Here is a 26,938-nt window from a genome sequence, read left to right on the forward strand (position 1 = left end):
ATGAAGTGTTAGACCTGACTTTTAGTTCAGCTTTGAACAGTTCTAATTCAGAGGCACAGCTGACACACAACGGGTACAGGAATACAATCAAAGCCAAGAATGAGAACAGGTTTCTGACATGGAAATGAATTCCCATTCCCTTCTATGAACAAAAGAGATTTTCTGTTGTTCCAAAGAAGGGGTGATCAAGCACTTTGCTTTGTGAAGTAGACAGATGACTAATGAGGATCAGTAGATGAGGGGAACATGAGGATACAAAATCAAGCAGAGGACGTGGTGCTGTGGGGGTGATACGAGGACACATGAGGGAGGAAGAACAGAGAAGCGATGAAGATACCGTGTGAAGAGCAAGGGAATGATCCAAGGACAGAAGGGAAAGTAGAACAGAGTGATCTAGGAATAATGGTGCATAGTTCTCTGAAGGTGGAATCTCATGTGGATAGGGTGGTAAAGAAAGTTTTTGGTAGGCTGGTCTTTATAAATCAGAACATTGAGTATAGGAGTTGGGATGTAATGCTAAAATTGTACAAAGCATTAGTGAGGCCAAATTTAGAGTATTATGCACAGTTCTGGTCACCGAATTATAGGTAAGATATCTAACAAAATAGAGAGAGTATTGAGCGGAGATTTACTAGAATGTTACCTGGGTTTCAGCACCTAAGTTACAGAGAAAGGTTGAACAAGTTAGGTCTTTATTCTTTGGAGCGTAGAAGATTAAGGGGGGACTTGATAGAGGTATTTAAAATTATGAGGGGGATAGATAGAGTTGATGTGGATAGGCTTTTTCCATTGAGAGTAGGGGAGATTCAAACAAGAGGACATGAGTTGAGAGTTAAGGGGCGAAAGTTTAGGGGTAACATGAGGGGGAACTACTTTACTCAGAGAGTGGTAGCTGTGTGGAACAAGCTTCCAGTAGAAGTGGTAGAGGCAGGTTCGATTTTGTCATTTAAAAAAAATTGGATAGGTATATGGGAAGGAAAGGAAAGAAGGGTTATGGGCTAAGTGCAGGTAGGTTGGACTAGGTAAGATTAAGCGTTCGGCATGGACTAGAAGGGCCGAGATAGCCGGTTTCCGTGCTGTAATTGTATATGATTATACGGTTAATCAGAGAGAACAAGGATCACAATTTGAAGGAAGGACAGGTTGACTTGACAGGGTTAGGATGAGTTGGGTTGAGTGATAAAGAGAATGGTTATAGGTTAGAAAAGGTGAAAAGAATGGGTCTGAGGGTGGAGAGTTGGAGTGGGATAAGTTGGGATTGTGTCAAAGTGAAAAACTAGTGGATGTGGGGGAAAAAAGGATAGCTGAGTTAGCAAATTGCAAAAATAAGTTGCTGCGTGCATAAATGAAAACAAAACGAGAAAATTTTAAGTATGAGGCATCAGGAGACCAGTGATCAGACTTGATGATGAGCAGAATATGCAAACCTAGGAATTCTCCTGCATGAGAAGTGAAGTCCTGATCATTTTAATTTACCCAGTCCCTTAGGGCCATAGGAAACTCTGTATCAATGTCAGTCCTACTCTTGCACATTCAGAATTGGGCCCTGTAAGCACACCCACAACCAAGCATACAAAACCAGAACTTAGCACGTCTGTGTTCATCAAAGCAGGGACCCTTCAAGCAGCTGTGACTCCATCTGATATCTGCAGGTCTAGTGTTGGGATTACACCTGTATGGTGATGTTTGTATCCTGAAGGGTTTCAGGGCAAGTATTTGAGATGTCCCAAGCTTTGATAGGTCAAAGCAGTTTGGATTAGCTGACCTAGGGGAGGGCAGCACCAGTATGGCAGAGTTGGATGAGAAGTACCATGACCATGGGTTTTTTTTTTGGAAAGGACAGCGGATAAGAGCACAGCTCTGAGCTGAACAGAGTTCTACAATTGTCCTGCATGAGAAGTGAAGTCCTGATCATTTTAATTTACCCAGTCCCTTAGGGCCATAGGAAACTCTGTATCAATGTCAGTCCTACTCTTGCACATTCAGAATTGGGCCCTGTAAGCACACCCACAACCAAGCATACAAAACCAGAACTTAGCACGTCTGTGTTCATCAAAGCAGGGACCCTTCAAGCAGCTGTGACTCCATCTGATATCTGCAGGTCTAGTGTTGGGATTACACCTGTATGGTGATGTTTGTATCCTGAAGGGTTTCAGGGCAAGTATTTGAGATGTCCCAAGCTTTGATAGGTCAAAGCAGTTTGGATTAGCTGACCTAGGGGAGGGCAGCACCAGTATGGCAGAGTTGGATGAGAAGTACCATGACCATGGGTTTTTTTTTTGGAAAGGACAGCGGATAAGAGCACAGCTCTGAGCTGAACAGAGTTCTACAATTGTCTGCTTCTGTTTGAGACTGGGGTCGGAGGAAAGAGTTGAGGTTGGTGGCAAAGAGACAAAGGTTCTTCAGCAAGAACTGTAGATGATGGTTTCAGTTTTCCCAATGTCTAATAAAGGATTTTTCAGGAATTTCCAACACATTGTTGGGGCATCTGTCACTTATTGAATAAATAGGAAATATTTATTCACAGCAATACACCACAATTAACACAAGGAAGAATACTGTAATCGGGAACGAGTAGCCAAGAACCAACAATTCCTGAGTATGGCACTTACCCATGGAGTTTAAAGTAACAAGTGTGAGAAAGAAAACATAAGAGCTATTCAGTAAAGCAATTACAATAGTGACAGAAGCTCAAAAAAATGACAGAAACACTAATAAGAATAATGAGACGTAGACTGCGCAATAGCAGGGATGTACGACATAGTACATGCAGACAGCAGTATAAGATGTGCATAAGAGTACACAGTAACAAAAATGTGAGATGTATAGAGGATTGCACGTTAATATAATGTGAGCAATGAACACAGGAAGGCGAGGATATTGTACAATAATATAAATCTGAGTTACATGAACAAAGATTTTCTGTAAGGAGTATGATAAATGTATTCAACAACGCAAAATAATAGGCACATGCTCATATTAAACGTGGGCTAAACAAAAGCACTTATTCCCACCTCTTTCTCGCCCTTCTTTTTCCTCGTCACTGCCGACAACGTTTCCATTTCACTTTCAAAGAGATCAACCTGGGAACGGCAACATGATTACCTTCACTGATCTGCACGGCATAGCAGGAGACTCAAAAATTAATCAACTGCAATTACAATATGAAAAAAGCTTCAAACTAAATTAGCCATTCAACTCACCTGCATATTTAATGAGTCTATCGTATTCTGAAATGGAAGACGACAGATTGTGGGGAAAGAGGGGAAAAAAGAGATGTATAATATTAATTAGAATCACTTTCTTAATTAACAGCTTAGATTCATTAGACTGACATCGAAAGTCCTTTCCCAGAGGGTGATGGTGCAGGGTGAGACACAGAAGAGCAGGTTACGCTGACAATCATATATTGGAAGCATTAGTAAGTAGAGACATATTTTCATTATGGCCATAACAAAGCACTAATCCATCACCCTAGTCCACCATTTATTTAGAGATACAGCATAGTTACAGGCCCTTCCAGCCCAACAAGCCCTTGTCATCCAATTACTATCGTGTGCAATTAACCTACTAACCCGTACACCTTTGTAATGGGGGAGAAGACCACAGCACCCAGAGGAAATTCACACAGCTACAGGAAGAACGTACAAACTCCTTACAGACAGCGGCAGAATTGAAATGGGGTTGCTGGCACTGTAATAGCGTTGTGAAATCTGCTACACTATTGTGCCCGAGTCAAAGGACTGAGTCCAATTATTCTAGAGTGACTGCTGCAAACTGTGCATTGTGTGGATTAGTCTCATATACCTAGCACTTCCTTTTAAACTTAATTGCTTTGAAAGTTTAGTTAAGTTGAAGGCAATAGTTACAAAGAAACCTTAACTGCAATTCAGACATTTTTCAGATAAGAATTCTAATTGGAACAGGCTTTCAATCCAGGGACATTTCATGACAATTTGCAGCACTAACACATATATCAATGTTATTCCCTCCTAATATTCTATCACAACATTGTCTGAATACACTATTTACTGCCCTATGCGGCCACTTGCAGGCAAACAGTTTGTGGCTTTTTCCAGTCAGTAAGTCCATACCTGGGGTTGACTACGTAACAGTAGAAAATATATCATCCCCAGAGGTAACACTGACATTATACTACCAGCATTTTAAATGAGGTCTGTGCATAAACAACAACAATTTGCATTTATATAATGCTTTCAATATGTTAACATTCCCCAGGCAGGTGAAAGGTGACAATTTAAAATGCATAAAAAGACTGAAATATAATGGGGGCAAAGGAAAGCAGGTCTCAAAAAAAAGAATTTTAAAGATAAAGGTGAAGGAAAACCAGAGACAGAATCTAGCAGCATCCCTGAAGTGAGAGCTTCAGACTCACTACTTTTCTCTCCTCTTCACCTGAAGTTTACTGACTTCTGGGAACAGTAGCATCGGGAGTTCTCAAGCTGACTAAAGTGTGTCTGCAAACGGAACTGTGTCTTTGGAAAGATTCTGGCTGCTCTGCCAATCACTTACCGTCAACCACTGACAGATTTCTTCTTTTTCCTTCTGTGCAGGATCCACCTTTGTCGCCGATCCCAGCCCTTCTTTTGAATAGGCTTTGGTCTTTGTTTCTCTCTCCACTATCTTGAACCTTTCCATTTGCTTTATAAAAAAGATTTAAATACTTGAACTGCACACTCAGATTTAAAAATTGTACCCTGAATTCTTCACCACCCAACCCATTTCCTTCTCTATGATCAACCTCCTTCAGCTGATGAAGACATGCCACAGATTCCTCTGAGACTGAATGACATGAGAGCTATGCTCACAGGGAATTGGCAGATGATCTTCTCACTTTTTCAGGTGGAAGATTGAACAATCAAAGACAAACATTAGGAGAATTGGTCAAGCTCCCATTGACAGAAGTCAGCAGATTTGAATGTCAAGATGACCCAGCATTCAAGCCTGAAACCTCCGGGTAATATGGGAATGCACAAAGCCTATTCAGACATCAATTGCATTTAATCATACAACAAATATTACCACCAAAATATGTCACACGAATGATTTAAATAAAAAGCACATTCACATTCAGTGGCCAAATGTCATGCACACACTTCTATGAAATTTATATGCAGCAGCCAAGGAAGTGGGGCTTTCAAGAGTGGGTTACACAACAGTGGTAAACGTACAAAAAGTTGCTCAGTCTTACTGGAGATAGTCATGCAAAATTAGGCTAGACACTCGAACCAAAGGGAAGGAGTTTCTAGAAAATGATAGGGGGAAATTTACAAAGTCCAGACCAGACAACACAGAATGTTCAGGTTGTGTTAACCTCACTGAGTTCATACTAAATTCAACTGCATTATGATCTTACATGAGAGCAACTTGGTAGGTGTCAAATCTTCCTCATTGTTTGATATAGATAAAATTCATTGCAAATGAGAGAAAATTCTGGGGGAAAGTTCTCAAGAGTAAGTACATGATGTTTTAAATCAAAACACAAAAATACATCATATGATGAGCTTGTGGTACAGAGAAGCATCAGGAGGTACCAAGCACCACGTGCCTGACTGAGCAAACAGGTGTTATGGAATGGAACATTGATCCTGCAGGAATGCATGGTGATACATTACCGTTTCAATGAGTTTCCTGTTGTCTTGCAGCTGCCTCTTGTCTTTAATTTCGTTGGAGGCCACCCATGTCTTTATTTGGTCTCGCAACCTCTGTAAACATAAAATAATTTTAAATAAGTCAAATTGACAGTGGCATGCTACAGAAAAAGCTTATAATGTTTTGCTTTTTAATGTAAATCTATTCTTAAACAGATTTTTCCTGGATATGTTTTTAAAGTTTACCAGAAAATGTTTTAGTTCCAAAGTTGGGATGACAGTCCTCTTAATAGTCTCCTTATTTGTCTGTAACTTTGAATGCCAATACTTCTCCCTAAATGTTTTTTTTTAATTTTAACAGACTCACAAATATTTTTCTTATATTTGAGTAGAAGTTCAACTCAAAATAGCTTCACTTTAAGTTCTGGTAAACATTACAGGCACATCTAAAAGCAGTGAATTTCACCAAACTCTATCATGTTAGATTCTCTTCCACCTTTTACACTGTTGACTTAATGCCAGAATTTATTTGCAAATTTCAAGATGGTTCAACCTTGTAAAAAAAAATTGAGCTCAAACATTTTGTAATATTCTTTCTTTTGAAACTTGGAAAGTATATAGGCTAAACTAAACTAGTGATTTATTTAGAACCTAAAGTTGTTCATTTCATTGTACACTAAATCTCTTTGATACTGTCTAGGTAACATATCTGATGTGGACGCTGGTGACCATGGTTTTCCACACAGATCGATCCCTTGTTCTTTCGACGACTTCCATTTCCTTGATGTCTAGCCACCTGGTTAGGCTTTTGATGTACATAAGCCTCTAGGTTTGCTCCCCTCGATCTTTCCAAAGAGTATGAGATTTTCTAGTTCATCTTTCTGCATGATGTGTCCTAGGAATCTGAGTTGTCTTTCTCTTATTGTTGGTACGAGTGACCTAACTGCTTGGGTGATGTGTGTGTGGTCCATGATATTTTTAACATTTTCCTGTAGAACCATAATTCAGCCGCTTCCAGTCTCTTCACTTCCTAAGTCAGCATGGAATAAATGCAGCACTGCAGTATTCTGTTTCTAGTGTACATGCTCACCTTTCTGTTTGTTAATATGGTCTTCATTTTTTCTTTGATACAACACAGAGAAAACCCTCAACATTCCTGCATTCATCCAGATCAGATATTTAATTCAAGCAGCCATGTTAAAATTATGGCTACATGAGTAAATGGATAACGGGTATTTATCACACATGCTACTACCCTGTCATCCTCTACAATAAAACAAATTAAAAGTGTGACTTAATAATCTCCATTGCTTGGATGAGTACAAATCCAGCAGGACTCATGCAGATCAGCACTATCTCAGATCAAGCAGGCCATTTGATTATCAGCACACCATGTCTTCAGTACGTCTCTGGCAAAATGCATCATAATCTCCCATGAATCCTTTGAAACGCACAAACTCCTGACCTATGCCATCTAGAAAGAATGACACTAAACACATGGAGCTACGATGGCACTTAACAACTCATTTGAGCTCATCTGCGAAAACAGATTAATTTCTACATTTGATGTCACTGTTTTCCCTTTCCAGGGTGGATGGGGTTCTGTTGGGAGACCCCGACCTGGAGTTAAACTCAGATTTTGGTTCTTTGCAGTGGTGGCACCTGCTCCCGGGGGCTCACGATCAGCCGCTATTTGAAATCCCATGGACGCAGCCTTCGGGGCTCCAAGGCTTCGTGGCCCAGTGGACGAGCTGATTCTATGCTGGTGTCGCCAACTGAAGCAGCGCAGGAGAAATCAGAACATCAGGAATTAGCAGTTAGAGGCCCTGCATTCAGCGAATCGTGTTCTCTCTTTTGTTGATGGGGGAAAAGTTTATTGCCAATTCTCAAGTTGGAGAACGTGCAAGGAAAGTGACGTGGCAAGACTTTTATCTTCGCAAATCAGTGAGTTGCTTTGTTATGTCTCGCTTCTCACTGTGAAAGGACACCTCTCTTTCCCTTTATTATGGATGGAGGGGCTGGGCGTGTGTGCCGGAAAGGGGACAAAATTGAGAAGCCTAGAGAAAATTAAGCGAAGAGGGGAAGGGGATAAAATAGGGAGGTGGCAATAGCGGGGTTGGGGGGGAAGAAAGATTACCTAAAATTGGAAAACTTAACCAGGAGGAATACAGGGTAAAAATACAAAATGCCAGCAGAACTCAGCAGGCCAGACAGCATCTATGGGAGGAGGTAGTGACAACGTTCCGGGCCGAAACCCTTCATCAGGAGTGAAGTAACGTGGGATGGTCGAGGTGGGAGAAGAAGTGGGGGGAGGGATGAAGTAGAGAGCTAGGAAGTGATAGGCTGGAGGGAAATGGGCTAGGGGGAAGGTGGAGAATTATGGGAAATAAAAGAGAAAGAAAGGTAGGGCTGGGGGGAGATTATAGTGAGGGGGGAAAATAGAGAGAGAAAGAGAATCAGACTAAAATAATAGATAGGGATGGGGGTAAGGGTGGGGGGCAGAGGTATCAACGGAGGTCAGTGAGTTGGATGTTCATGCCGGCAAGTAGGAGGCTACCTAGGCGGGAGATAAGGTATTGCTCCATCGACCTGCGTGTGGCCTCATCTTGACAGTAGAGGAGGCCATGGACAGACATGTCGGAGTGGGAGTGGAATTGAAGCGTGTGGCCACAGGGAAATCCCGCCACTGCTGGAGGACTGAGCGCCGGTGTTTGGTGAAACAGTCTCCCAGTCTGCGGCGGGTCTCCCCATTGTATAAATGGCCACATCGGGAGCACCGGAAACAGTATATCACCCCAGCTGACTCAGTTGAGAGGAATAGAGGGTGCTGTTTTTCCAGTTTGCACAGACAGAAAAGATGCCAAGGAGGGACAGGTTAGTAAGAGGAGTTAACCTGGTCTACAACTGGGAGCTCAGGATGGCCATTTCAAACAGAGCTTAGACATTCTGAGAAATGGTCACCCAGTCTGCACTGGTTCCACCCACATACAAGAATCCAAATTCAGCAAAGTTGGACGAGAAGCATGTGAACCTTTGCATCACCTGGAAGGACTGTTTAGGGCCCAGGACAGTGAAGAGGAAGAGAAGAGGACAAGTGTTACAAAAACTACAAGGGTAGGAGGAAGTGCCAGAGGTCAAGGAGGAATAGGTGTGGAGGGATGATCAGATCAGGGAGTGGTCACTATGATAGGAGGAAGGGGGTAGGGATATGTGGCTGATGATGGGATCTGTTTGAAACTGATATTCTGGATGCAGATACTCATAGGGTGAAAGATGAGGATAAGGGGAACTCCATCTCTGTTCTGGATGGGATGAAGTGGGGTGAGATCAGAAATATGATGAACAGAAGGTCGGCTCCATCAACCACAGCAGAGGAGAAGCCAAACATCCTGTAAAAGGAAGACATTTCAGATGTCCTAGAAGAGAAAGCCTCATCTGCAGGGCTTGTTGTAGAGATAGAGAAATTGGAAGAAAGGAACTGTACTCTCACAGGTCAGGGTGGGAAAAAGTGTAGTGTAAGCAGTTGATGGGTTTATAGTAAATATCACCGCATAGTTTGCCTCTGAGATGGAGACTGAGAGATCTAGAAAAAGAAGAGGTGTCAGAAATGGTCCAGGTGAATATGAAAACTAGGACAGAATTCGCGGTGAGGGTGATAAAATGGCTAAGTTCTGCACAGCTGCAAGAAGCAGCACAAATGCAGTCATCAGTGTAATAGAGAAAATGTTAGGGAGTGGTACAAGAAAAGGTCTGAAACCAGGACTGTTTCATATGGCTATCAAAAAAACAGGTATAGCTGGGGCCCATGTGGATACGCTTCCAACTTGGAGAGAATGGAATCAAATGAAAAGTTTGTTCAGAGTAAGAACAAGATAAGAAAGGCAGATGAGAATGCTGGTAGAGGGGAACTGAATGTTTCTTTGTTGTAGAAAGAAATGGAGGCTTTTAAGACCTTGCTGATGGGGAATGTTCCTACTTCCATTAAAAATTGGAAATTGGAACCAAAGATTCATAAGCTTTCATATTCACCTGGACCATTTCTGGACTTTCTTGTTCTTGCATCCAACTTCAGGCTCCTAAAACTTTGTCAGTACCAGCTTGCTCTCCCACCCAGCCTCAAGCTCCCAACACTCTACTAGACAAACAGAAGGTGGACTCCATCAACACTACACTACTCTTCCTTCCCCCCACCTCTGTTCCCACCACAGCCCCCACCTTCTGATCTCGTATCCCACCCAGGGGTGGGATATTTCCAGTGACCCAGATTCAATCCTGACCTCGGGTGCTGTCTGTAGAGCTTGCACATTCTCTCCGTGACAGTGTAGGATTCCCCCGAGAGCACCAATTTCCTCCCACATCCCAAAGATGAGCGAGTTGAAAGGATAATTGGCCCCTGTAAATTATGTAGGTGAGGGCTGGGATCTGGGGGGAGGGGGGTGTGAAGTTGATGGGGAGCGTGGGGAGAATAAAATGGTGTTGATGTAAACTGGCGTTTGCTGTGTGTAAACGAACTCAGAGCATCAAAGGGCCTGTTTTGGTGTTCGTGATTCCACTGGGGTTAAAGTGAAAGAAAGGCTCCCAACTAGTCAGAGATAGATTTTGGGACGCCACGTAGAGTACCGGTTAGCGCAATGCTATTACAGCTTGGGGCATCAGAGTTCAATTCTGATGCTGTCTTTAGGAAGTTTGTACATCCTTCCCATGAGCACCTGGGTTCCCTCTCGGTGCTCCAGTTTCCTTCTGCATTACAAAGGTGTACCAGCTAGTAGGTTAATTGGTCTTTGTAAAGTGTCCCGTGATTAGGTTAGGTTTAAATAGGTGGATTTCTGGGCAGAAGGGCCTGTTCCACACTGCATCTCTAAATAAATAAAAGTTCCTTCTGGCCTTTCTCCTGAAATCCCATCCCACCCTCTTCTCATTCCACCCCCCCTTCCCCTAAATTCCTCTCCCATTATCCTCTCCTCTTTCTTCTGATCCTAATTCTGTCCCCAGCTCCAAACACTGCCAGGTCTTTATCATTCTCCATGACCTTCCAAAGCAGTCTCTCCTCATCAAAGGCCTCATGTTTGAACCTCTGTGCCAATACAACAAGTTTTGGGCCAGTCATGATGTGGAATTCTTCCATCTCCTCCACATCCATGACTATTTCTTTGACAATGAGTCAACACACCCCACTGATGACTCCTTCTCATTACCTTCAACACCCCCTTTTGTCTTGGATACTCCCTTAGGGCCTTTTACTCTCTCTCAACCTTTGTATCTGCATTTACCACTGTGACATCAACCATCTTGACTCCTTCACTCTGCTGGCCCACCCCAACTTCACCTCCTCTGTACATACAGCCCTTCATTCACTTTACACCAATCGTAACCTTGCCAACAAACAAGGACAATGACCCTATCGATAAACACTAAGCCAGCATCTGCCACCCACATTTTCACAGCCTCTAAGCTGACAGTGCTTCAACCCCACACTTTGTGTTCCTACCTCCTACTGAAGATCCACAACAGGACTGCCCTGGTAGACCCACTGTTTCTGCCTGCTCTTGCCCCACCAAACTCATCTCCTCATACTTCAACATCTTGTTTCCCCCTTCTCCAGTTCGTGGCCTAAGGTAGAAAGAGTCAATTTAAGAAAACCTAGCACATTTATTTTTCAACACAGTCCCCTCCTACATTTACACATTTAGTCCAGCAGTCGTGGAGCATACGGATCTTGGACCTTCAGAAAGTGTCCAGATTGGTGATTGATATGTTTGTGGCCTAAGGTAGAAAGAGATGAGTTATACAGCTCTCATTACATGCACATGCAGGTCAACTCTTTGAGTGATTATGCAGAAAGTTTGAAGTTAAAAACTCATTTTCTTCTACCCTAGGCCATGAACTTATCAATCACCCCTACTGTGTACACTTTCTGGAGGTCCAAGATCCGTATGCTCCACGACCGTTGGACTAAGTGTGTAAATTTAGGAGGGGACTATGTTGAAAAATAAATGTGCTAGGTTTTCTAAATTTGATTCCTTCTCCCTTAGGCCACAAACTTATCAATCACCCCTCGAACTTCAATGCAGGGGTTTGACCCAAAACATTGATAATGCCTTTCCTCCTGCAGACACTGCTTACCTGTTGAGTCCTTCCAACAATTTGTTTGCTATCACCATTTTCTCAAGGATTAGTACGAAGGTATACAAAACGCAGGCTACAACAAATACATCAAAACATCTTGTCCAGTTATTATCTAACCTGTTTATCAAATGCATCCTTCAATTAATGCTAGGTCCTTGCTGTAACATGACCTGCCATTATGTGGCTTGAGCAGTTTAAGGTGAGGCCTGTAAAGCTGCAAATGTAGCATCTCAACAGAACTTTTCAGCCACTGACAAACCTAAAGACAATGGGTCTGACATAATGTCAGAACAGTGAAAAGCTGCTCTGTTGTGTCACAATGCACAATTTCTGACAAAATTAAGTCATTCATGCTCTAACCACAACCAAAATTTTCAGCCATATTCCTGTTACTGATGACTGAACACTTTTAAATTACCTTAACAATATGGCTGAATGGCACTTGTAACAATGAGTAACCAGGAGTATTAGGAAATGGAAAGTATTCTTAGCAAAAACAAACATAACGATTTCACACATTTTTGTCATTCTGTGCCATGCATAAAACATGCACTGCATTCCCATGAAGAGTGCGGAAAAGGTTCTGACACTATCTGAGTCATCGAAATGCTGGATAATTTAACCTTTGACACACAAGCAGGAAATGAAGTTGTCAATTTTTGAGGGACAGGGTGGAATGGGAAAGAAGCATAAGTTTTTTGGTGCAGTGATAAGAGATGTAAAATCACAATCTTTATGCTCACACCAGTGATCTCCACACTTGCACCAAGTGCTGCACCAAACTTTCAAACTACCAGACAGAGTTCCAAGGTGAGTGCTCCATAGGTAGTGCATGGTCAAAAAATGCTTTGTTTATTTTGGCTCACCTGTAGTTTCTTAATTTCCTTCTTCAGGTCTGCTTCATATTTTTCCTTCTGATTTGCATTTGCTGCGCTGTGAACCTGATTACAAGAAGATTGTTAGAATGGGTATTTATTCAACAAATGCTACCTTCAACACCTCATCAGCTTTGCACTCCTCTAGGGCTTCTGTTTATTTTACAGCTAGCTAAAATGCAGCTTCGATAACCAAAGTCATGATATTTAGCACTACCAGTTTCTTATGTGTTAATCTGCAATTAAATCTTAGTCTGAGGGCAACTGAACGGAATTACAAGAGAAATAAAGTGGGATCTGTATAAGATATGAATTTGATAATCAGTACAGACCCTGTGGGTCCTGATCTGTTTACAATCTGCATATCTCTGATTCTAAATAGCATTATATAGCACTGCCCAGCTGCTGTGCTCCATGCCCGCTAATATGATGAACTGATACCAAGGCTTTGGGCCTACTCCAGGCTGCTCTGAGGTTTGGATCTGTGGACTCAATTTTGGTTAGGAATGCTGTTGTTCACTTCAATTATTGGCATGATTTGTATTTTTTCTTTATCTTGCGCATCAGGTGTTGGTTTTTTATCTTTTAATTTTTTTTCTTTAATTGGATTCTTTCAGGTTTCTTGCTTTGTGGCTACCTGTGAGCAAGCAAATTTCAAGGTTGTATAATTTATACATTCTATGATAATAAAATTATTAAAATCTCAAAATTCTCAGCAAGTATATTTAAAGAACTGACTTTAAGACAATTACAAAAAACACAAAATGCTGGCAGAACTCAGCAGGCCAGACAGCATCTATGGGAGGAGGTAGTGACGACATTTCGGGCCGAAATCCTTCATCCGGAATGAAGTAACATGGGATGGTTGAGGGGGGGATAAGAAGTGGGGGAGGGATGATGTAGAGAGCTGGGAAGTGATAGGCTGAAGGGAAATGAGCTAGGGGGAAGGTGGAGAATTATGGGAAATAAAAGAGAAAGAAAGGTAGGGCTGGAGGGAGATTATAGTGAGGGGGGAAAGAGAGAAAAAGAGAACCAGACTAAAATTATAGATAGGGATAGGGTAAGGGGGGTGGGGGTATGAACGGTAGCCTCCTACCTGCTGGCATGAACATTCAACTCACAGACCTCCATTGATACCCCTGCACCCCCCCCCCCCACTTTTGACAGAAAGTGTTAGAAGAGCAATGAAAACAAGATAATTGTCTTAAAGGCAACACGAGTGAATCTGCAGATGCTGGAAATAAATAAAAAACACAAAATGCTGGTAGAACTCAGCATGGGATGGTCGAGGGGGGGAAAAGAAGTGGGGGACCACACCCAGTCCAAACCTCAAGATCCACCACCACCTCCATAATCTGCTTCAGTTGTGGATCATACAACTGTCAAATAGGCTGTCCAGACTAAGCAACATTTTCTATTTTTTGGGGTAAGTTACATGAAGCTGTTGGTTGCCCATCATATCCAACAATGACAGGAGACCTGCGTGGGAGAGTTTTTGAAAAGGAAAAGCTATTGCACTGCAGCAGTTCCACTCTCTTGACCTTGGAAGTCCAGGTCCACTGGTATGAGTAGTCGTCACAACTGGTGTCTTCCTCGTTTGCAGTGGATGAATATGACTTCGTCTGTACCTTGTCGTGTCCTTAATCTTAACACGAAGCTTTGCAGATCCGGCTTCCTGGCCATTGGATCTCACTGTTGTCCTCATCTGTCCAGTCTGCTGGACTGACTTCACATGCTAGGACAGGCACATCCCTATCTCACTGGGGTATGAGGCTCACCAGCTACCTTCACCTGGTTTAGTGGTGTACCTGGGGTATATCACATGCAAACAGCTAACTAAAGTTACACAGACGCCTACCTGCAGCCTTGTATCACCAGTGAGCAAGTGTGCATTTTGATTATTTTGCTTACACAGCAAGAAACACCTCCATTCCAGTAAGTGGATACAGTCGGCACTCCTTATCCGCAGATTCAACCAACCGCGGATTGGGAAAACCCGGAAGTTCTCTCTCCAGCACTCGTTGTTTGAGCATGTACAGACTATTTTTTCTTGTCATTATTCCCTAAACAATACAGTCTAACAACTATTTACATAGCATTTACATTGTATTAGGTATTATAAGTAATCTAGAAATGACTTAAAAGTACAGGCAGTCCCCAGGTTATGAATGAGTTCCATTCCTGAGTCCATCTTTAAGTTGGATTTGAAGTTGGAACAGGTACATCCGGTATTATTTAGCGTCAGTTAGTCAAATGTTTTTCTTAGTATATAGTACATATTTTACCTTTCTATGCATATAAAACACTTAAGAAACATACACTGTTTAACCACTGCATTGCTTAGTAATAATTGCAGCTTTCATCGGGACAGGGCCTTTCATATGTTTCATTAAAATTGTTCCGATCGTTGACCGACTGTAGCCTAATGCTTTTCCAATGATCGATGGCATTGCACCTCTTTCCGATCGCTTTATTACTTCCACCTTACTTTCAATTACGATCGTGATTATTTTCATGAACAGAAACACTGCATATTCAAAGTCTGCCACCAGGTCCTAATGTCCACTGCACTGACATGTTAAATAAAGTCTGGGGTTCTGCTGGGTCCTAAAGAGCACCGCACTGATACATGTTAAATAAGGGACTTGAGCATCCACGAATTTTGGTCTCCGCAAGGAGGTCCCGGAACCAATCCCCCGCGGATATGGAGGGCCAACTGTATAGATAATTTCACTACCTTTAATGCTTAGAAGCATTAGCTCTGATGATACTTATTGTTCATGGTCTCCTCCTGTTCCTTTTCAGTAAACTTGACTTGATTTGCTGGTCCTGGAGTCCAAACAGGTTTGCACTTACACTTTAAAGCTACATCCATTCACTCTCCATACTTCTCTGCCAGGAATCCAGCATTCCTGTAGCAACAAAGCTACAATCTCATCACCGCATGGAATGAACCACCAAGGCAATGTGGCTGGAAAGACAGTGTGGATGTGGTGGCGCTGGGGTGATCCCAGCCAGTACAGGAATCTTGGGCCATTGAGAAGGACTAGCAGCAACTGACAGACCACCAGATGCCACAGTATCTTTTCTTGTGATTTGTTTTATCAAAGGGAAGTTCTACCATTCTCTTTTCTTAGCTGCAGAGCTTTCCCCAGCATGGTGATCCCAGGTTCCTGGTGCACCCTCATATTGCATCTCAATATATAAAATGGTGTGATGACCCACTGCACGCAGATATGTTAAATAAAGTCCGGGGTTCCGCTGGGTCCTAAAGACAACCGCACTGATCCATGTTAAATAAGAACCATAGAACATTACAGAAGAATCCCGTTTGCACAACAGGGAATTTCTCCTGAGCACCATGCAAGTGAGTCTTGAGGGACAGGTTCTAGAACTGCAGATACTCATGCAGTAACAAAAAACAACCTGGAAGGAGATACGCCAGTGAGTTGTATTTACAAAATAAAGCCTTATTGAAATTCTACAGGGTATTGTTTGAGACCAGCTTTAGAATATAGCATTTAGTTTGAATCCTCATTGCTCTGGAAGGATGTATTTGCCTTGGAAGTCAGTAATGCCCTGATTCTCTAACCTGATTGTTGAGGTTAGGGGGTTTGTTGCATGAGAAGAAAAACTGAATAGGATTGATCTAAATTAATTGTAACTTGTAGGAATGAAGTATACAGGTTTCTGACAAGGTTGATGCTAGTAGGCTCTATCCTCAGCCTGAAGAATTTGGAAAAGAGGACATCATTTGGATAAAGGTGCAGTCATATGTGGACTGTTAGGGATTATTGATGAGTTATGGAATTATGTAAGTTTAGCAGGCATTAATTCAAATGAGAATCAGCCTCCAGTGCTTAATGTAAATTGCAAGCAAGCAATATCAGTTTCAAGCTAAAAGAACACTTTTACAAATAAACAATACTGTCTGTGGAGCACAGGCTGGCCCACAGCAGGAGGTCTGGCTAGGAAGAGATATGGCTTGTGAAGTGGTGACTGTGAGACTTCCGCATATGCATCAGCCAAACGTTAAGACAACGGGATAATGTTAAAAGGCACACATCAATCCAGGCAACTATGGCTAATTTATTTGCACTATTGTAACTGAGTTCAATGAAGCTTGCAGACCAGAGTCAAGTCAAGTCAAGTCAACTTTTATTGTCATTTCGACCATAACTGATGGTACAATGCATAGTAAAAATGAGACACTTTTCAGGACTATGGTGTTACATGACACAGTACAAAAACTAGACTGAACTACGTAATAAAAAAACACAGAGAAAGCTACACTAGACTACAGACCTACACTGGACTACATAAAGTGCACAAAAACAATGCAGGCATTACAATAAATAATAAACAGGACAATAAGGCAAGGTGTCAGTCCAGGCTTCGGGTATTGAGGAGTCTGATAGCTTGGGGGAAGAAACTGTTACATAGTCTGGCCGTGAGAGTCCGAATACTTCGGAGCCTTTTCTCAGACGGCAGGAGGGAGAAGAGATTTTATAAGGGGTGCGTGGGGTCCTTCATAATGCTGTTTCCTTTGCAGCGTGTAGTGTAAATGTCTGTGATGGCAGGAAGAGAGACCCCAATGATCTCAGCTGACCTCACTATCCGCTGCAGGGTCTTGCGATCCGAGATGGTGCAATTTCCGAACCAAGCAGTGATGCAGTTGCTCAGGATGCTCTCAATACAACCCCCGTAGAATGTGATGAGGATGGGGAGGGTGGGAGATGGACTTTCTTCAGCCTTCACAAAAAGTAGAGAAGCTGCTGGGCTTTCTTTGCTATGGACCTGAAGGACCAGGTGAGATTCTCCGTCAGGTGAACACCAAGAAATTTGGTGCTGTTTACTATCTCTTGTATAGTATATTATCACTTAGCATGTCTATCAATAGCTGGAAGATCTGTGTACTCAGAGAGTCAGCCACCATGACACTACTCTTGGGAGTGTGGCTCTGTCCTTGAAAATCTGTAGAATATCCGTGTGTGAATTAGTTTGTACCAGCATTTCAGAGGTGTTTCCCACTGTAGATAAACAGTCACAATAGGAAATTCAAATCCATAACAGTTTTTAGGTGATCAAAAAGAGCACATAGTCAAATTAATAGTGCAAATAAGACATATTTATGTATCATTTACACTAGTAATTTCTTGAGAAATCAGTTAAATTAATGTTTGTATTGTAAAGGGTTAATTGTTGTGTTTGTCAAATGGCTTACCATTGTGGCCTTGAACGTAGCAGAACTGGCCACAGGAGCTTCGATTACACCGTGGGAATATAGTTGTGGGAACATGAAAATTAGGTGAATACAGAGGTGGGTCTCATGAAGAGTGGTGGCAAGAGATGATTGGTTCTGATAATGGTCCTCTTCCCGCAGCACTTCATATCAGTGGAAAAGGTATAAAAGTAGAGCAGTAGGGGGCTTGAGGGTAGTTTCTTGGGGCTGGTTGAGAACGGTGTAATGGATCAGGCAGATTAGTAGGTGTGCTGCAATAAGAAGGGCCTGTGTATACCCGAATAAATATTTTAATGCTTGCTATTCTGTCTTAATAAACAAAGTTTTGTAGAACTAAGTACATAATTGGGGTCTGAGTATTCCTGCTTGAGTATTCTGCGAACTTTTGTGCAACTTAACACTGTTGTGCTTCTTAATACAGTAAAGCTTGGTCTTTCAAAATTAATTCAAGTGTGAGTGGACACAGACAGCAATTACTTGATTATAAACTGAGGCAAGGGCAAAGTTAGGGAAAGACGGAACAATTAGCAAGGGAGGTATAAATAGGCCAACACATTTAGAATCAGAACCAGGTTTAATATCACTGGCAAATGTCGTGAAATTTGAAATTTGTTGTTTTGTTGCAGCAGTGCATTGTAATATATAATTATAAAATAAACTGCAAATTATAATTAGAAATACATATAAAATTAAATTAGTGCAAAAAGAGCAAAAAAAAAGAAAAAAGTGAGGTACTGCACGTGGTTTCACTGTCCATTCATAACTCTAATGGGGGAAGCTGGAAATATTGCGTGCATGTCTTCAGGCTCCTGCAACTCATCCTCGATGATATCAATGAGAAGAAGGCATGTCCTGGGTGATGGGGGTTCTTAATTATGGATGCTGCCTTTTTGAGGCATCAGGTTTTGAAGGTGTCCTCAATGCTGGGGAGGCTAGAGCCCAAGTTTACAACTTTCTGCAGCTTATTCTGATCCTGTGCAGTGGCCACTCCACACCACACAGTGATGCAATCAGTTAAGATGTTCTCCATGGTATAACTGTAGAAAGCTGCAAGAAGAGTCTTTAGTACATACCAAGTGTCCCCAAACTCCAAATGAAATATACTGTAGCTGTTGCTGTACCTTCTTTATAATTGCATCAATACGTTGTTCCCAGGATAGATTTTCAGAGATGTTGGCACCCAGGAACTTGAAACTGCTCAGCCTTTCCACTGCTGATCCTTCGATGTATGTTCCCTTGTCTTCCCCTTCTGGAAGTCCATAATCAATGTCTTGGTCTTTTGAGTGTAGGACTGCTGTTGCGTCACCACTCAACCAGCTGACCTATCCTGCTCCTGTACACCTCCTCATCACCATCCGGAATTCTGCCAATAGCTGTGTCATCAGCAAATTTATAGATGGTGTCTGAGCTTTGCCTAGCCACACATCACGGGTATAGAGAGAATAAAGCAGTGGACCAAGCATGCATCCATGAGGTGCATAGTGTTGACTGTCAGCAAGAAGATGTTATTTCCAGTCTGCACTGAATGGGGTCTCCCGGTGATGAAGTCAAGGACCTAGTTGTAAAGGGAGGTACAGAGGCCCAGGATTTGGAACTTGTTCATTAAAACTGAAGGTATAATTGTGTTAAACGCTCAGTTGTCATCAATAAACAGCAGCCTGACACAGGTATTGCTATTGTCTGCGTGATCCAAGGCCAAGTGGAAAGCCAGTGAGATTGTATCCGCTGTAGACCAAATGTGGTGATAAGCAAATTGCATCAGGTTCAGGTCCTTGCTTAAGCAGGAGTTGATTCTGGCCATGACCAACCTCTCAAAACACTTCATCACAGCAGGTATAACTGGGATATTGTCGTTGAGGCAGCTCCCCCTGCTCTTTTTGGATACTAGTATGACTGTCGCCCTTTTGAAGCAGGTGGGAAACTCTGACTGCAGCAGAGAGAGACTGAAGATGCCCTTGAACACTGCCAGTTGGGTTGGCACAGATTTTCAGCATCCTACCAGGTACATCATAAGGGCTTGTCATCTTATGAGGGTTTACTCTCTTGAAAGATTTTCTGATGTCAGCCTCTGAGACAGGGTTAACAGATGCTGCAGGGATTAATACTGCTGTAGTTTTATTCTCCCTTTCAAAGCATTTATAAAAGACGATGAACTCAACTGAGAGTGAGGCATCACAGCCATTTGTAATATTAAGTTTCGCTCTGTAGGAAGTAATAGTCTACAAAACATGCCAGAGCGGATATGTATCCAATTCTCTAAATTTAATCAGAATTGCTTTTTGCTCTTACAATAGCCTTCTGTATGTAGGTCGTACCTGGACTTCTTGTACAGTGGTGAATCACCGGTCCTGAATAGCACAGATCTAGCCTCAGCCTGGTTCATCCATGGCTTTTGGTTTGGTTATGTCCAGTATGTTCTCGAAGGCACATTTATCCAGGCAGATCTTGATGGTCCGTGACAACTGTGGCATATTCATTCAGATTCAAAGATGAACCCCTGAATTATTATCCAGTTTAAACTAACTAAGCAAGATATAGAAAGGATAATAGTGTTTTTACAAAGGATAAGCAGAAAGAAATTGGGCATTTTTAAGGATTATTTAATGGTCTTTAATATAAAAATAATATTGGGAATATAAGAGATTAAAAATTTCATATGTACGCTGATGGGGTATAACATAACTGGTAAATCTAGAAAAGAACACAAAATGAAGAAAGTTCAAAGTGTCACAAGAACAAAGCAGATAATTTTCATTAATTCTACCTTTTGCCAGATGTCTTCGAAGGTTTCTACACCTTCACTGACTTTCTTCAGACAGCGGTCAATTTCTCCTGCAGAATACAAAAAAAGAGGAATGAGCATTTCTTTCGGAATGAAGTTTCCATGAGTTTGCAATGGTCAAACATTCTAAATTACATTAAATCTAATGGAAACTCAGCTTGGAAAGTCATCCATCCCAAACAAAATTTTAAAGTATAAATTTACATAATCTATGTATATTCAGCAGTGAACAGAATTACAATCACTCATTTTGATTACAGTATAGAATAAACACAAGGAAGTCTGCAGATCCTAAAAATCCACACACAAAATGCTGGAGGAACTCAGCAGGTCAGACGGCATCTGTGGAAATGACGTTTCAGGGCGAGACCCTCAATTCAGGACTGAGAAGGAAAGAGCAAGATGTCAGAACTAAAAAGTGGGGGGCCAGGAAAGAGGCTGGTTGGAAGGTGATAGGTGAAGCCGGGTAGGTGGGAAAGGTCAAGGGCTGGAGAAGAAAGAATGTGATAGGAGAGAAGAGTGGACCATGGGAGAAAGGGAAGAGGGAGGTGATCCAGAAGGAAGTAATAACCAGGTGAGAAGTAAAAGGTCAGAGTGGGGAATAGAGGAGAGGGGGTAGGGAGAGCTTGTTTACTGGAAGGAAAAATCGATATTCATGCCATCAGGTTGGAGGGGATCCAGACGAAATATTCCCAAACTCACTCCAAAGTGTTGGTCAATGGCCACCTTCAGGGTAGAGGAGCAACACCTTGTGTTCCGTCTGGGTAACCTCTAACTTGATGGCATGAATATCAATTTCTCCTGCCAATGAACAAATCCCCCCTCCTTTATTCTACACTCTGACCTTTCACTTCTTCTCAACTGCCTATTACTTCCTCCTGGGTCCCCTCCTCTTTCCTATTCTCCTATGGTCCACTCTCCCCTCTTATCAGATTCCTCCTTCTCTAATTTTGACCTTTCCCACCCACCTGGCTTCACATATCACTTTCCAGCTAGCCTCTTTTCCTCCCACCATCTTTTTATTCTGGCATCTTGCCCTTTTGCTTTCCAGACATGAACAAGAGTCTTGGCCAGAAACGTTGAGACTGTTTTACACAATTCCATCGATACAGCCTGACCTGCTGGGTTTAAATAGCATTTTGTGTGTGTTGCTGAAAAACAGCATAAAATTCATTTACAAATCCATATTCCAAATAATGTACAATTGTATTTGATATATCAAATACCTCTCTGCAGTCTATTATTCATTTTAGCAGAATACTTTTCTCCATATCTCTTTCCAAATTCTCCGCACTTCAGCAAGATTGTGCCTTCTACTTGGCACCTTTTCCAGAGACTAGAATTGCCTATTTTGCCCTATGTACTTCCTTTTCAAACCCTCTGCATGCTTTCTCCTCCTCCTCCTTCACCACTTCCTCCCTGGTCCCCTGAACAACTCTTGCACCTATTTTCCCCTCAGAGAGCCTGCTTGAACTCTACAGTGCCATAACGCACAACAGTAAAATTTAGAGTTTGGAAAACTCTCTTCGTACTGAAACGTGTTTGTAGACTGAGGACCATACCCAGCATATACATTGATCATCATCCAGTCGACAGGCATAGCCTTTTACTAAACCTTTTAATAATAGCGTCTCTGATCCAAATAATTCTAAAAAGTATATCTGCTACAAGCTTTAATAGGAGTTTAATAAACACATTTGGTAGATTGATAACCAAGAAGGTACTAAGATGTAATTCTAAAAGTCCCTTTGCCTTCCATTAAGAATTAGTGCCTCGTGTTTGTTTTTAAAGTAGCCTCAATTAACTTTTCACTGATCTGTGACTTCTGCTGAACCTGTCACTGGAGAATATAATACAGAGGAGGAGCTGGCAATTAGGGTAGCTAACGCAAGAATAGATCTGACCCAAGGTTTGGATAATTTAAGCACTGGGCCATTTTGTAATGGTTGAAGGCAGGAGACGGGCCGGTTTGGCGCACTGTTCCATGGGGTTTGCTCATCTCTGAGCTGGATTGTGGCTGTGACCTGCAACTAATGGACTTCTGAATCGGCTACAGTGATGCCTGGCGCTGTGAACTTCAGTTCTGAATGCTGTTTGTTTGCACAATTTGATTTTTTTCTCTCTGCACACTGGGTGTCTGGACAGTCTTCTATTGCGGTTCATGGCTACCTGTAAGGACGCGAATCTCAAGGTTGTATAAAGTTTACGTACTTTAATATTAAAATATACTTTGAACTTTTGACATTCAATAAGAATCCCATGAGAAATTTATAAGAGCCACTTACAAAATGCTATTACCATTAACCTGATGGTGTTTTCTAATCCTGAATGGTGACCTGATTGAACCATCTGAGGGGATTTGCCCAACGGTCTGAATCAGGGAAATCAAAAATCTGTCACATTCTCCAAAAAATTCAAGTATCTTTTATCAGAACACTTTCACAGGCAGACATGAAGACACTTTATATTTCAGAACGAGGTGTTAGAAACAGTACTAATACACCACGTGCTCATCATCTTTCCTGACAAAATGTCACACTTCACACAACAATATCTTACCTTGTAACTTCCTTTTATCAGCCATGACTGAACGATCAGTCAGTGCCTTAAAACCATGCTCCAGTGCGCTGCAAGAGAGAAATTACGGTCAGCAACTTTACAGACCATAAAAGACAGTGATCAGGTTGAAACACACAGGAGAAACCATAAGAGATGTAATCAAGTACATAACCCATGTGCTGTAATTGACTCTCAGCTCAATATACTGTAATATATTTCAGCCCAATACACCGCAACAGCCACCATGTGACACATTCATTAACACAGTTACCTTTGCTTAATTATCTGCATATCACTACCCAATTCACCATAACCCAGATAAAATCTGACACCTACATCTGATAGGCAAACATATTTGAAGAATCACAACCCGATATTTTGTAAATGCCAACCATTTGACACAATGTAACAAAAAATAGAAAAGTCTGACAAAGGGCCAGCTCATCCGGAAGATAATGCTGCTGTAGCTGGCCATTAAGCTTCTTTTCAGACTGGACAGATATAATCACTAACCAATAGGCTCCATCACAAAGATGCTGATCTGTTTTGTTCACTTTTTCTGTGCAGGATGAGGGATTTGGGGGTCAATGTGCCTGATCCATTTTGCTCAGTTTTTATGTGGGAGAGAGATTTGGGGGTTGATGTATCTTTTCCGTTTTTGTTTTTTTTTCGGGGAGGTGGAATTTGGGGTTTGTTGATTGTGCTGCCTCTCATTTCTTTCCTGGTTTCATGGCTACCCAGAGAATCAAAGAATTTCAGAACTCTTATACTTTGATAATAAATGAACCTTTGAACATTTGAACCTTTGGCTGAAAGGAATTCTATGTTGGAATGTGATTTCTGGTGACAAGGATACGGACTCTAAGCATTCTTAATGTACAGTCGGCCCTCCTTATCCGCGGAAGATTTGTCCCGGGACCCCCCCCCCTCCCCGCATATACCAAAGAAAGAGATGCTCAAGTCCCTTATTTAACCTGTCTCAGTGAGGTGGACTTTAGGACCCGACAGAGCTCAGGACCTGCTGCCTGCGGTGTTTCTGCTCCGTTAGCGGAAAACAATCACAATTGAAAATAAAGTGGAAATAATAAAGCGATCAGAAAGAGGTGAAACGCCATCGGTCACTGGAAAAGCATTAGGCTACAGTCAGTCAACGATCAGAACAATTCTAAAGGATAAAGTGAGAATAATGGAGCATGTGAAGGCCCTGCCCCAATGAAAGCTATGATTATTACTAAGCAACGCAGTGGTTTATTGAAATACATACATTTCTAAAGTATTTTATATGCATAGAAAAGTAAAATATATACTATATACTAAGACAAGCGTTTGACTAACTGATGCTAAATAATACCGGATGTAACTGTTCCAACTTAGAGAACTTCCAGATTTTTTTTCGATACCCGATCCCGATCCGTGGTAACCTATGCACATCCTTCCGTATACTTTAAATCATCTCTAGATTACTTATAGTACCTAATACAAAGTAAATGCTAAATAAATTGTTGTTATACTGTATTGTTTAGGGAATAATGACAAGGAAACAAAAGTCTGTACGTGCTCAAAAACAAGTGCTGGAGAGAGAACTTCCGGGCTTAGCCGATCCACGGTTGGTTGAATCCGCGCATGCGGAACCCGCGAATAAGGAGGGCCAACTGTAATCAGAATGTAGAGTAGAGGGAGGCCTCACTGCACAAGACCCCAGTTAAGAACAGGACCACTAACTCATTCTGGGACTTCAGTGAGGGCACAGGGAAAACAACATTTCATTTTAACATTCCCCAGTGATGCTTACCAACTCTTCCTTCGTTACATTGACGACTGCATTGGTGTTGCTTCATGCACCCATGCTGAGCTCGTGCAATTTCAACAACTTTGCCTCCAACTTCCATACTGCCCTTAAACTCACTTGGTCCATTTCAAACACCCCTCCTCTCCTTTCTCTCCATCTCTGGAGACAAATTATCTAATGACATATTTTATAAACTTACTGATTCCTTTGGCTATCATGACTATACCTCTTCCCACCCTGCCTCCTATAAAAATGCTACTCCCTTTTCTCAGTTCCTTCATTTCCACCACATCTATTCCCAGAAAGAGGTTTTCCTTTCCAGGTCATGAGAGATGTCCTCCTCCTTCAAAGAACAAGGTTTTGCTTCCTCCAGCATAGAAGCTGCCCTCACCAGCATCTCCTGCACTTACCGAAAATCTGCGTTCACCCCACCTTCCTGCTGCCTTAACTGTAATAAGAATTCTTCTTGTCCTAACCTATCACCCTACGAGCCTATCATCCAACATCTCCATAGGGATCCTACCACAAATACATCTTTATCTCCCCCACCCTACTTCCCACTTTCCACTGGAATTGCTCCCTCTGTGATTCTCTTGTCTTTTCATCCCTCCCCACTAATTTCCCTCCTGGCACTTATCCCTGCAAATGGCCAGTGCTACAGTTGTCCAACCATCTCCTCCCTCTCCTCCATTCAGGGCCCCAAACAGTCTATCGAGGCGAGGCAACACTTCACCTGTGAATCCGTTGGGGTCGTCTACTGTATCTGACACTCCTAATGTGGTCTCATCTACATTAGTGAGACAAGCTGTAAATTGGGAGACCACTTTATCAAGTACCTCCATCTGCCAAAGCAGAATTTCCCAGTAGTCAACCATTTTAATTCTTATTCCCTTCCTATTCCCATTCAAACATGTCAGTCCATGGCCTCCTTTTGTGCCAAGATGAAGCCACACTCAGAAGAGATTTACCAGGAATACAGCCCATAAGAATAGACTAAGTGAGCAAGGGATTTTCTTCTTTAAGTAAAGGAGGATGAGAGGTGACTTAATAGAGGAATATAAGAAAGATAAGAGGCACAGATTAGTGGAGAGCCAGAGACTTATTCCCAGGGTGGAAATGGCTGAAAAGGCAGCACAATTTTAAGGTTATTGGAGGAAAGTATAGAAGGATGTCAGAGGTATATTGAGAGAGTGGTGGGTACCAGGGGTGAAAGCAGAGACAGGTACATTAGTAAAATTTAAGAAACTCTTAGATGGACACATGAATACAAGTAAAATGGAAGGCTGTGTGTGAGGGAAGCTTTAAGATTGATCGAGGAATAGGATAAAAGGTCAGTACAACACCATGGACCAAAAGGCCTGAACTGTGCTGTTACTGTTCTATTAACTGAGAATAGTTGAAGACTATCATGATATGACAAAGATAGCTTCAGTTTAAGCTGGTTATTTGTTAGTCCAAACTATAAATTATCATTGAACTAACTGTCATTGCTACTTGAAAAATAATGTTAATAAAACAATTTGAGGGAAGTTACTACATTGATCACAATATGATATTGAGCATAACAGTAACAAATTCATGAATACAAATACAAATACTTTATTGTCACCAAACAATTGATACTAGAGTGTACAATCATCACAGTGATATTTGTTTCTGCGCTTCGCGCTCCCTGAAATACAAATCAAAGTAAATATAATAAAAATTTAAATTATAAATCATAATTAGAAAATAGAAAAGGGGAAGTACAGTAGTGCAAGTACTTATATGATTATATATAAGTCAGTATATGATTAACAGTACACTTGCCCTTACACTGCACTTCATAGAGATCTTTTCCTCCATTATATACGAGACAAATTATCTGAAGCATTCTTGCAGTCTGTTATCAATTACCTTATTTTCTCAAAATTACAATGGGAGTTCATTTTGTAAAGTGGATTAATGAATTTA

At 41.7% G+C, this 26,938-nt stretch overlaps 1 protein-coding gene across 4 annotated transcripts in view; it reads right to left on the reverse strand.

The window, feature by feature from the left end:
- The window catches only part of LOC132382983 (CCR4-NOT transcription complex subunit 3-like), a 147,777-nt gene that overhangs the window by 41,688 nt on the left and 79,151 nt on the right, over positions 1-26,938 (reverse strand). For all 4 annotated transcript variants that reach the window (XM_059953634.1, XM_059953633.1, XM_059953632.1 and 1 more), the window contains exons 2-8: positions 23,197-23,264; positions 20,620-20,687; positions 12,605-12,679; positions 5,637-5,726; positions 4,534-4,662; positions 3,204-3,230; positions 3,015-3,083 (exon numbers count right to left, since the gene is read on the reverse strand). In XM_059953634.1, the coding sequence (XP_059809617.1) occupies positions 3,015-3,083; positions 3,204-3,230; positions 4,534-4,662; positions 5,637-5,726; positions 12,605-12,679; positions 20,620-20,687; positions 23,197-23,221 (483 nt within the window). In that variant the 5' untranslated portion in view covers positions 23,222-23,264. The remainder of the gene's footprint in view (positions 1-3,014; positions 3,084-3,203; positions 3,231-4,533; positions 4,663-5,636; positions 5,727-12,604; positions 12,680-20,619; positions 20,688-23,196; positions 23,265-26,938) is intronic.

The sequence above is a fragment of the Hypanus sabinus genome, chromosome 29, assembly GCF_030144855.1.
Source record: "Hypanus sabinus isolate sHypSab1 chromosome 29, sHypSab1.hap1, whole genome shotgun sequence".
Taxonomy (NCBI): Eukaryota; Metazoa; Chordata; class Chondrichthyes; order Myliobatiformes; family Dasyatidae; genus Hypanus; species Hypanus sabinus.